Here is a 12,550-nt window from a genome sequence, read left to right as displayed (position 1 = left end):
TTTGCAACCAAATGTTCATTTTGAGATACATTATGGCTGATTTTATGGCAACTTCACGTTTTTTACAGGCCAGAAGTCAAAGGTAGAGTCTTTTGAGAAATTAATCCTTCAACAAAAACACATAATAGTAGATTGTTTTTGATAAATGTCTGATATGAATATCTGATATCTTTCATCTAAATCTCGACTAGTGAAAGGTTTGATAACCGATAACAATTTGGACTTATTTACTCTCACTGAAACCTGATTTCAGGGAGAAGAGAAGAAAGTCAACCCTGCTCCCCACAGATAATATTTAGAGTCAAAACTCTTGGAAAAAGAACAGTTTAGGAGCACTTAATTGTTTCAGTATGTATAGCCATATTTTCTCTCCTGTCATCTGTAAATAAAGTATCTCACTTTCCACTCCAGTCTGCAGTGATCCTGCTGTCTCTCTCGAGTCTCTTTCGCTCTCTCTCCAGCTGTAACTTTGTGGTCTGAGCCTCCTGCTCACATTAAGTCTATAGTTAGTGGATTTAAGACCATCAGTTGCTTGGTGCTCTCTGTCTGTCCTATTAATTAATTACCTCAGTCCAACTAAAACAGCAGGAAGTCTCCACTTCTCAGTCTGGGTCTGCAGAAAGTTACCTCCTCTGAGCCTGGTTCTACAGGTGGTTTCTTCTTCTGAACCTGGTTCTGCAGAAAGTCTAGACCTCTGAGTCTGGTTCTGCAGGGCTCTTCCTGTTAAAAGGTTTTGTTCTTTCCACCGCCACTTATGCTTGCTCAAGTTGAAATATTGGTTTTTATCAGGTAAAAGTGCTTTGAGACAGCTGTGTTGTTTTGTGTAATACAATATTAAATTTTATTGGGTCAAGATAATTAATATCATGCTTTAGATTACACTACAGATTATTGTATGGAATTTAGATAAATAGCAGACTAAACATTCTCGTTTCTGATTACATTCTTTGCTGATGACATGTCTTCTTGGTATGTCAGCGCGAGGACGCGCTCACTTCCTGACGCAAGGTGACGTATGACGTCCGCCACGTCATCAGCTGCTCCGTCACCACTGACAACATCAAACATGGCGGCGTCTGTGAGGGAGAAGCAGACAGGTTAGTTAAACTGTTTTCAGACTTTTTTCCGGGTGACAGTGACTCTCAGCGGGGCACAGCGGTGGTTCGTGTCCGGGGAGATCCGCACCGAACCCGGCTGTGACCACACAGATCCTCTCCGCACTGTTGTAGCTGCTTTAGCGGCTAACACAAGCAGCGAGCATCCTGAAGTCGCTGCTCGGACCTGCTTCAGCTGGTTTCTGTGCCACGAACCGATCAGCTTTTAAATCGTACTAGTAACTATTTGCTAGTCACCCTGACGAGCAGTGCATTAACCAGCCAGTCAACCAACCGGCTGCTGGCTCTGGTGCAGGAGTTAGTTAGCTCCGTGATGCTAATAAACCACAGCTAACAGTGTTCGATGATCATTCATATGTTAAACGTTAAGCGCAGTTGGTGTCACTCTGTCATTTTATTAACACGCCAAAACTAAGTTCGATGACTTAAAATCACATGCTGTCTGAAGATTACTTACATGCTCCCAAAACTACAATCAACATAGTCTTTGTACGTACTTTATGTGACAAGCAGTGAGGAAGGCCCAGATCTGTCAGACCTGGACTGTTTTGATCCCACACAGGGTGAATATGAGGAAAATCTCAGCTGCCCCCCCCCCCCCCCCCCCCCCCCCCCCCCCCCCCCCCCCCCCCCCCCCCCCCCCCCATGTCAAGGGTGAAATTAAACAAATGACAACAATCACATACAACTCTATTCAGACACAAAATGTGAGCATAGATTTGTTTGTGAGTGAAAAACTATTAAAAGCTACTGTATTATGCATACAAGTGATTGTCGTCAATCAGTATTGATGGACAAAGCGGGATTTTGTCTTTCTGCAGTCGCTTTGAGGCGGATGCTGAACTTTAATGCTCCACCTCTGAAGAACACTGCAGCCGAACCAGTATGGAAGGTAAAACACCTCACACACACCTGCAGCGGTCCAACTTTACCCATCACACACCTGCAGCATCTCAGTGCCACTGACACATACCCTCATGCAACACTGAAACACTTGCTTGGAACATGTGAACATCGGCAACATACAAGCACCTGCGATATGTAAACACTCCCCACATGTAATGTCTGTGCCATATATACTTAGATGTAAACGCTTTTGATAAACAGCCACTTGCAGTGTGTGCGTGCCTGTGAGATGTAAATGACCTTTAACCTGTCTCGATGCAGGTGCTGATATATGACCGCTTTGGTCAGGACATCATCTCCCCGCTGCTGTCTGTTAAAGAGCTGAGAGACATGGGCATCACCCTGCATCTGTGAGGCTCACACACACACGCACACGCACACACACTCTGTGTGCACTGCAGTAATGATTGTCTAATATGTGTGTGTCTTCAGACTGCTGCACTCAGACAGAGATCCCATTCCTGATGTTCCTGCCATCTACTTCGTCATGCCCACTGAGGAAAACATCGACCGCATCTGTCAGGTAACACAACACAACACAACACAACACAACACAACACAACACAACACAAACTAACAGTCAGATTCACTTGTTTCTTATTAATGATGTGTGTGTTTTTGTGTGTGTGTGTAGGACCTGAGGAACCAGCTGTATGAGTCATACTACCTGAACTTCATCTCGGCCATCAGCAGAAGTAAACTGGAGGACATTGCCAGTGCTGCGCTTGCTGCTAACGCCGTCACCCAAGTCACCAAGGTTACCATCGGCTACACACTGCTGAGAAATCATCACACTGACGCATAAAGTAATGAAGTGTGTTTATGTTTGTGTATTTGTATGTGTGTGTGTCAGGTGTTTGATCAGTACTTGAACTTCATCACGCTGGAGGACGACATGTTTATCCTCTGTCACCAAAACAAGGAGCTCATCTCCTACCACGGTAACACACACACACACACACACACACACACACACACACACACACACACACACACACACACACACACACACACACACACACACACACACACACACCGTTGAGTACATACACACACCCTTTCTTTGTTCAAGGTCTTTTTATTTCGAATAGCACAATATAACAATTCAAACATACATTTTCTTTTTTCTTCCCTAACCCCACCACAGCAACTGATCCACTGGTTCCATGTGGATCAAAAGTTGCTCAAAACACAAGAAATGAACAAACAAAATTTACAGATACAAGAAATCAACGATAAATATGAAATTAAACTACATTAGAAGTGCCATCTGCGTTCACAGTTTTCAAAAAAGTTCAGAAAGGTTGCCAGATGTCTTAGAATTTTTGTATCGATCCACTTTTAGAGTAGCAAATCTTTACTAGTTCAATATATTACATGAAGTAGGTGCCCTTTCTTTCTCTTTCTTTCTCTTTCTCTTTCTATCTCTTTCTCGTTCTTTCTCTTTCTCTTTCTATCTCTTTCTCGTTCTTTCTCTTTCTCTTTCTATCTCTTTCTCTTTCTTTCTCTTTCTCAGCCTCCATACGTGGTTGGGAGTGTTTCTCTCCAATTTTTCTAAGGTCATTCTTCCAGCTAGGAGGCTGCAGAAAGCTGTCATTTTTGCCTTTGGCTCACCTAAATTAACATTCCTTGCAGTCACTCCAAATATTGCAATAAATGGACTCGGTTCTACTGTAGTATTACTTATTTTTGACAAGGCGTTATAGATGGATTCCCAGAACTTGTTCAGCTTTGGACGTGTCCAGAACATGTGGATTAAAGTGGCTGGTTCTTGTTGGCACTGATCACATGTGGGGTTAAGATCACTTTTGATTTTGCTCAGTTTAGTGGAGACGGTGCACCATTCTGAATTGAAACACGGAATGTTTGAAGCATATAGAGGATGAAAACATTCTGTTGCCAGAGCTCATCTGAAAATTGTTCACTTATGTTCCTTCCCACTTAGCCTTTAGTGATTCCAGTGCTCCTAGTTTGTGACAGACACACACATTCAAACAAATTCAGGTAGCATATAAGTGAAAACCATTGTGTGTGTGTGTGTGTGTGTGTGTGTGTGTGTGTGTGTGTGTGTGTGTGTGTGTGTGTGTGTGTGTGTGTGTGTGTGTGTGTGTGTGTGTGTGTGTGTGTGTGTGTGTGTGTGTGTGTGTGTGTGTGTGTGTGTGTGTGTGTGTGTGTGTTTACAGCCATCAACAGAGCAGACATCCAGGACACAGACATGGAGGCCATAATGGACACCATCGTAGACAGTCTCTTCTGTTTCTTCGTCACCTTGGGTGAGAAGTGTGTGTGTGTTTGCGTGTTTGTGTGTGTGTGTGTGTGTGTTTGTGTGTGTCTCAGCTGATCATATTACTGTTATTGTCCACTAGATGGTGACATGTTCTGATTTTTTTTACTCTAAGGCTTTAACAGAGTGAATGTCTCCTTTTTTATCTGTGAAACCGACTGATTGTGTGTTTGACCCCAGTAAATACTTTATATAGACTTTTGTCATATCTGTGTGTGTGTGTGTGTGTGTGTGTTTGTGTATCAGGTGCGGTCCCGATCATTCGCTGTCCTCGTGGTAATGCAGCAGAAATGGTGGCCGTGGTGAGTTCACTGTCAAATTGTAATTCCCCAATGGAATTATTTCCAGGTCCTGACACTCACAGGCAGCTCTGTGTTCATCCCACCAGTGCGTGTTGCTTATTCACACGGTAACAAAAATATTCCAGCAGATAAATAGTTTTACTTTGTGACTGCTGGCTTGAAGCTTACGTCAGAGCTGTAAATAAACCAGTATCTGTAGCTTTCGTCTCTCTCGTCTGGCCTGATCCCTGCATTCTCTCCATGCTCCTGCTGTCTGTCTGTGTCTCTGTTGATCTGTGTTTCTGTTTATGTAGAAACTGGACAAGAAACTGCGTGAAAACCTGCGAGATGCCAGAAACAGCCTGTTCACAGGAGACAGCATGGCTGCAGGACAGTTCAGGTCTGTTTCATCCCACCATCCATCACTCCGTTATTCCTCTGTGGAGAGCAGAATGAATGTTTGTGCCTCGGGAGGGAGGCAGGCCGCCACCTCGTGGCTTACAGGACCGTTTTGATTTCATTAGTTTGCAGAAGAGTCTTGTTTACTTCCTGTTTGAGAGAAAAAAAAAGTGTTCTAAGCATCTGCTTCAGCCACACCCACCAAAGTTTATCAGCCAAGTTGGATCAAATATGTCAAATTATGGCCAAAACTAGTTTTGAAGCAGCGTTCATGCTGGATTCAGTCTCCCATGATGCATTTTTCTGTTTATTTGCTCTGTCCTCCGTCCTGTAGCTTCCAGCGGCCGCTCTTCGTCCTGGCAGACCGTAACGTGGACATGGCCACGCCCCTCCACCACACCTGGACCTATCAGGCGCTGATCCACGACGTGCTGGTGAGCGGTCAGACATGACTGCTAGTCGCTGAAGCAGAAACGAACACACACACAGACACGGTTCAGAACCATGCACTCTGCTGAAGTCCGATCTGAGACGACTTCAATGTTTTCAGTTTTACAATATTTACGGTCATAATGAATGGAACAGTTTCTGCTTGAAATGTGTTTCATTGACTGTTGTTGCATCAGTGTTTTTGGAATTTGTCTTGCGGGCCTCCAAAGGGCGGACGGGGGCCTCACGGGGCCCCACGGGGCCCCATGTGGTCCGCAGGTCAGCAGAGACGCCTCATCCAGTCCACTGTGGGGTCTCTCTGTGTTTTCATTCAGTCCAAACACGTTTCATGAGATGTGTGACATTTACAGTTGGGTTTTATGAGCCTGTGAGGTCTGGATCAGATTATTGTTTATGGGAGCAGATTTTATAAGGCCCGTTTACAAATACTTAGTATTTTTTATCCTACTGTACGCCATACAATTTTAAGGACACAAACACACACAAACAGGCTTGTATGTTGTTTTTTAGTCCTTCCATCCAGCCAGCTTTAATGTCATTTATTTCTCCTCTCCAAGAGACAAATTACACTTAATCATCATCGTTTGGTTTATTATATGCGTCACGTTTTATTAGCTGCTGACGCCTGGATCAGATCAGATTTTATGGTTTTTCGAAAGAGCAGATTTTATGAGGCCTGTTGACAAATACTTGGAGTTTTTTTTCACATATAAGCGTGGATATTTGATGAGCAAAACATACACACTTGTATGGAACCAGGGTGCTGTCAGCTCCCGAGGGGAGCACCGGCAGCACAGGAATGTGAGGTTACATGGATCCGTTATGTAAGATCTCACACACACACACACACACACACACACACACACGCACACACACACAACCTGCAGCCACAGAGCGTCTTTTCTTCCCCGATCCTTCGGCACACTGTTTTTCTGTTTCTCCGTCGGCTCAGGTGGGGACTCGGTTGTACTCTGTGTGAAGCCTGGACTGATATGTGAAGATTTCAGAGGTTAATCTCTGTACTGGTGTCGAAAACTCCAGGTGTCAGGAAGCTGCCACCACGTCTGACCTGTTTCTGTTCATTTTATACCTTCAAAACATTATGAATTAGCATTTATCACATTTTAAATGTGTTCAGTTGAGTACAAACAGAAGCCAAATGTTTAAACTATAATCTAAAACACATTTGTAATAATTCCTTTGTTGAATCTGTGTGAGGGGTGATGGTGATGGGAGAACACCAGGGGGCGTCATGATCAGATTCTTTCTGGATGGAGGTGATGAAGGTGCTCAGAAATCTCCACACTGAAGACCCAAAAGAACACACACCCAGTCCCCATTCACACATCCTGTTCATTTCCAGATTTGTCATCACTGTTCATTTAGTTACGCCAATAAACACCTTGAAGATCGAAAACCTCTGGGATCAGCCGGGTGTGTGTCCGCTCACCGTCTGTGTTCTCCTGCTCCACATCAGGACTTCCATCTGAACCGTGTGATGATGGAGGAGGGCGCGGGGGCGGAGCCACCGCCCACCGGCGCCAGACCCAAGAAGAAGAGCCGCAAGACCTACGACCTGACGTCTGCAGACAAGTTCTGGCAGAAACACAAGGGCAGGTGAGGAGGAGGATGGGGTAGCAGAAAGAAGAGGCGATGGAAGGAGGAGGAGAGGAAAAATGTGATGAAGAGGTTCAGAAAATGTGAAAAAAACATTAAATTACCAGCTTTTATTATTTCGTTGCTCACTCCAAAATTTCGTGGACTAAAATACCAAGAAGAAGATCAAGAAACAATGTAGAAGTCAGATGAAATGAACTGAAAAACACACAAACTATTAAAATCAAACATGAAGAAAGCCTTTGGTGGCGTTAGAAACGGTCCAGATCGACTCTATTCCTCTGCGTGTCGCAGTCCTTTCCCCGAGGTGGCGGAGTCGGTTCAGGAGGAACTGGACACATACCGAGCCCAGGAGGACGAGGTCAAACGTCTCAAGAGCATCATGGTGAGACACACACACACACACACACACACTCTTGATCTGCAGTGCTCCTCGGGTCCAGGTAGTTTCTCGTCAGACTCCTCTGGCTCTCTGGTGAAGGCTACATACTCTTTAAGGTGGAATCATAAATCTGAAAGGCTTTTCAGTGTTCAGTTCTGAAGGTCTTCCTGAAACCTTGAACCAAGAAACTTGGTTCAAGATGTTCTGCTGAATGATTCCTCGCCACAGTTCAAACTCTCAGTCACAGTTCAGACCAGCTCATTGTTAGTCAATTCTGAAAGAGAGTAGCAGAAATTTAAAAGAGGCTCTTCTTATAAAATAACAGACTAGACGCCACAGGAGCGTTGCTGCCCTCTACAGGTCAGTTGAACACTGACTTTTCTGGTCAAATTGCCCTTCTGAGTTTTGTAGGCTGATCAAATCTACCGGCCACTAAATGAAATTAAAAATAAAGGTTGATTGATTGATGTATGGAACGATGCAGCTCTGTGGAAACTGTGTCTCTGCTGTGTTTTCAGGGTTTAGAGGGAGAGGATGAAGGAGCCATCAGCATGTTGTCAGATAACACCGCCAAACTCACCTCTGCCGTCAGGTACCACACACCTCTTCAGATCACTAGGACGAAGCGATGACCTTTGAACCTCTTTAGTAAAGGTAGTTATTTGTCTGCAGCTCTCTCCCTGAGCTCCTGGAGAAAAAGCGACTCATCGACCTGCACACCAACGTCGCCACCGCAGTGTTGGACCACATCAAGGTACGCCGCTCAGCCGGGGGTGAAGCTGCTTCAGAGCCACAGGAGCCGTCGACTCAAGTCTGCTCTCCACTGTGTGTGTCCTCAGAGCCGGAAACTCGACGTTTACTTTGAATACGAAGAAAAGCTGATGAGCAAATCTACTTTAGACAAATCACTGCTGGACATCATCAGTGACCCAGACGGTACTACCACACACACACACACACACACACACACACACACACACACACACACACACACACACACTCTCACACACACTCACACACACACTGAGTCACAGATAAAAGGTGTTAAATTGTTTCTAATGCTGTGTTTCTCAGCCGGGACTCCAGAAGACAAGATGAGACTTTTCCTGATCTTCTACATCACAGCTCAGCAAGTTCCTTCTGAGGTACAACTACACAACATCCACACAATATCTGCACAAAATCAATATGTCATATCTGCAGCAGGGAGCCCACACCACCAGGCTGCAGACCCTGCATTAGAGTTTTTATTTTTGTTGTTTTTTTTTTTTTTTCTTTCCATGCATCGTTTAGCCTTTGTCAAGGTGTGTTTATACACTGTCTTGCTGCCTGTTTATACACGGTCTGTGGTGCAAAAAAGGTTGGGGAGCACTGATCTACACAATATACATGCATCGTAATGTACGTGTAGTTGACATAATGTCGACAAAACATCGACACATCTTCTACACAACATCGATGCATAATGCACACATAATGTACACGTCGATGCAGCGTCTACAAAACGTCGACTCATAATCTCCACACCAGCCTCAGATCCTGGATCTGATCCTGAGCATCTGAAGCCTCCAACATGATGGATCCTGCTTTTAGCACCGTCACAGCTCGGTAGAAGTTTCCACCACTTTCAGTTCTCCTGGATCAGTTTTGTTTTTATGCTTTCTGGATTGAAGCGTCACCTCCACTTTCTTTTTTTCCCATAAAACAGATTTAGAAATGACGCGGTTTCAACACACATCCATCACAACAGCCACCCTGGAGGATTTTTTTTTTTTCTACCTTTAACTAAGGTTTTTTATTTTTTGCACATCTCTGTGTTATGACCAGTGTTTCCAAACCGCCGTCACGATGTCGGTCTGCATTACTGAAGCGGTTGTTGAGCTCGCCGAGCTGTCTCCACCTGGCTCTGATGCCTCTATTGTTCCCTGTAAGGAACCTGCAGACCGAAGCTCTGCTCCGGCCGTGACTGTGTGACGCGAGCTCGGTGGTTTGGCTGGTTCGGAGCTCCGCTTGGTGTGATAATGAAAGCCGGAGGAGGCCGGTGTCTCCGGGGCGTCTCTGTGCCGTCCTCCTGCGGTTTGAAGAAAGGCGAAGCTCCGCGGAGGAAATGAAAACCACGGCAGCGAACAAAGGGTCCACTCTGCTCCGTGTGTTGTGCTGCTGTCGTGTTGTCAGGCTCCGCTGAGCTCACTGCGCTTTATTTAGACAATTCTGCTTTAAAATATTTAACCGTAATCCTAATGAGAGGCAGAAAACACGGCAAAGCACTCAAACCAATAAAGAATGGCTTTCCGTAGAGACGCTGACGTGGCCATTCGATAATCCGTCAGATTTGTGGTGACTGCGATTCCTCACCAAATGAGTGGAAGCCTTGTTCTTATTAGCAAGAAATAAAGTGAGGATTCTGCGTTTGGTAGAGTATTTCTTTGTTTTAACGAAGTTTCTCGGTAATACATTTGTTGCTCCTAGAAATCCTGTTTATTGCCCTTTTTATTTAATGAAGAACACGCATTTTTGAGACGATTAAGGAAACTCAGGCTTCGGGTTATTCCTGTTAAAATTGTTCAGATCTTCTCTGCCTCGCTCTCTGGAACGTTCGTCGCCTCACAGTTTATAACAGAAAATATGTTCAAGCTGTCCTGCTATCGCTTCATCAGTGTTGTCTTTCTTACACAAGAAGTTCGTGACTTCACTGTTTTTAAAGAAGTGAGTTTCGCAACAAAATCACCACAGAAACCAAAAATGGGCGACGCTGAGGGCGAAGACTTCGTTTTAAGTATCTGTTCCGTCCGTGAGAGCAAGCTGACGCCGAATATCAGTATTTCCAAAAACAAAAACCACCGAAATTCACTGGATTTCTCGTTCTAAGCTTTAGCTCCCAAAACTGAAACACGTCTCTATTTTAAATGGACTAAATTTGAATTTTTCAGAAGTCAATCATGCTCTAAATGTGTCATTTACGTTTCTCTGTGTGAAAGAAGTTTCCAGTGTTTTTCAGTACTATAACATAATGTAAAATCTACACTCCGGATTTCGTAGGTTCACTATAGCCAGCTTTATTGTTTTTATTGTGTGAGTCAATGGACACTTTAGAATCGGTAACAAAATTAAAATTAACAAGGATTTACTAGTTTTCTCGTGGACTAACGGACGAGAAGCTACAAAACAGTCCAACAGATCTGCTTTAACCCCAGTGTCAGCACAGTCTGAATATCGACTTCAAACGGTCCCAAACCTCTGAAAAACATGTCGAATTGATCCAGGGACTGAATCGGCTTCAAATTAGTCTTAAGAGCATTCCAGAAACTAGTTTACAGTTTCCTAGCTCATCTTCTCTCTGAAACTATTTTCTTCTTGTCAAAGCAAAGACACGTATTGCAATTTGAAGACACATTTTATATCTATCTTGATTTATTTAAGACCGAAAGCAGCCCAATGGATTCGTATGAAGCCATTTAATTCAGTTACTTTTAATTTATTGCCAGTGACAGCATCGTCTGTGTGTCCTCGCTATAGAAACCCTTTGCAGCGTTAGCGTTGTGTTCAAGGCTGCTCCTCCTGGTGGTCTCATCGATGTCGGTTTTCCTCTCCAACTCGCCAAGGAGAGGCCAGCGTCGCACAAAGTGGTTCGGCAGATGCCTTGAAGTCATCTGGCCTCCTCGTCTCCAAAACCTCAGCGACGGTGATCGATAACCGCGTCCTGGACCCTCCGCCGTATTTCTGCTTTCATCCGGAGCAAACACACCGGCGAGCCAAAGTTCCCCCTCACAAAACAAAGACCTGGTGAGAGGGAAGGGAACACAGCTGGATCGGGTTTTACTCTCATCCGTTACGACCTGACAGGGTCTGCAGAGCAGAGATGAGCTGCCTCTCTTTTATTCACCACCAAGCAGACCTGAGAAGCAGCAACAAGAAGTAACCGGATTCAGTTTAAAACTGTCAGTCAAATACAAAAACTCAACATGAAACGTTCGACTGGCTTAGAAATCAGTCAGTTAGCCTCAAACCAGCTTGAAATGACCCAGTAACCAACAGGCTTGAAACCAGCTCACATCTTGTCAAAAACAGCGACAACACCATTTCAAACAGCAGCTTCAGACCATTCTGACAATCAGCCGTGTGCCAGGATACCCACACACACACACATAGACACACACAGATAATGAATGTCTGTTTCGGTGCTGTTTAACCAAATCGCTGTTCTCCATCAACCAAATTCACAACAGGTGTTTGACCCAGGAATGAAGTGATAAATGTCCTGCTTCAATTAGAATTGGTATTTAAACATCATGCTGTTCACATTTTGACACCATGAGATCAAGATGACACCTAGCAAACGGACATTGAAGCCGGGTGTTGTCACACGGAGCAGTCCGCCCAGCTGACACCGGGAGAGAAAGACTGAAGTGGACGCCGTCCGTCCACGTCCCCCTCTGGTACCGCTCCGCGGTGAACGCAGCGTTTTACTGCATCATTCAGACGGCAGAATATCACTCGGGGTAATGAGCGGCAGTTTGCTGGTCTGCCTCCGGTCCCCCTCCCCTCCTGACCCCCCTTTTCTCCCTCCGGGGGTCCCCCGGGTGCTGCCTGACTCTGTGGCTGATGTGGTGGGATTTCGTTTCCAGGAAAACACACACACACACACACACGCACGCTTCTCTGTGGCTGCTCGCCCTCACGTGGCTCTCCGGTTGTGTAACGGCCTCCCGCCGAGACGCCGGCCCGCCGCTGGCCGAGGAGGAAACGGTGCAGATGATCCAGAATACGTCACCTCCCGACAAACGGAGAGGGGATATTTTGAGACTAATGAGGTTAAGCGGCGAGGCGCTTCAGCCGGAGCTCACATGTGAAGCCCGCAGGTGGAGCTTCGAGTTTCAGTCCAAAGTGTCGGAATCCACGTGAACGTCGACGATCGCACCTCGCCGCACTCCTGAAACTCTGCTCACCGTTGTGTCTGTGTGTTTCAGTCGGACTTGGAGCAGTACAAGAAGGCCTTGACGGACGTGGGCTGTGACCTCTCGCCTCTCAACTACATCAAGCAGTGGAAGTGAGTGTGCCGTTGGTAACTTCTCTGCTCTCACACGGTGGCGGTGTGAAAGAGCAATGCACCGTCCCG

The 12,550-nt window shown here is 45.4% G+C and overlaps 1 protein-coding gene across 1 annotated transcript in view; it reads left to right on the top strand.

Moving 5' to 3' along the window:
• The first annotated feature begins 1,035 nt into the window (after nt 1-1,035).
• The window catches only part of scfd1 (sec1 family domain containing 1), a 16,243-nt gene continuing 4,728 nt past the window's right edge, over nt 1,036-12,550 (top strand). Inside the window, exons 1-17 of the mRNA XM_030117173.1 lie at nt 1,036-1,097; nt 1,937-2,007; nt 2,283-2,371; nt 2,454-2,544; nt 2,656-2,778; nt 2,875-2,962; nt 4,205-4,294; nt 4,552-4,607; nt 4,901-4,986; nt 5,320-5,419; nt 6,913-7,052; nt 7,347-7,437; nt 7,953-8,026; nt 8,107-8,188; nt 8,274-8,370; nt 8,509-8,579; nt 12,402-12,481. Of these exons, the coding sequence (XP_029973033.1) occupies nt 1,067-1,097; nt 1,937-2,007; nt 2,283-2,371; nt 2,454-2,544; nt 2,656-2,778; nt 2,875-2,962; nt 4,205-4,294; nt 4,552-4,607; nt 4,901-4,986; nt 5,320-5,419; nt 6,913-7,052; nt 7,347-7,437; nt 7,953-8,026; nt 8,107-8,188; nt 8,274-8,370; nt 8,509-8,579; nt 12,402-12,481 (1,460 nt within the window). The 5' untranslated portion in view covers nt 1,036-1,066. The remainder of the gene's footprint in view (nt 1,098-1,936; nt 2,008-2,282; nt 2,372-2,453; nt 2,545-2,655; nt 2,779-2,874; nt 2,963-4,204; nt 4,295-4,551; nt 4,608-4,900; nt 4,987-5,319; nt 5,420-6,912; nt 7,053-7,346; nt 7,438-7,952; nt 8,027-8,106; nt 8,189-8,273; nt 8,371-8,508; nt 8,580-12,401; nt 12,482-12,550) is intronic.

Source organism: Salarias fasciatus, chromosome 19 (genome assembly GCF_902148845.1).
Source record: "Salarias fasciatus chromosome 19, fSalaFa1.1, whole genome shotgun sequence".
NCBI lineage: Eukaryota > Metazoa > Chordata > Actinopteri > Blenniiformes > Blenniidae > Salarias > Salarias fasciatus.
This window is presented reverse-complemented; position numbering and strand designations above follow the sequence as displayed.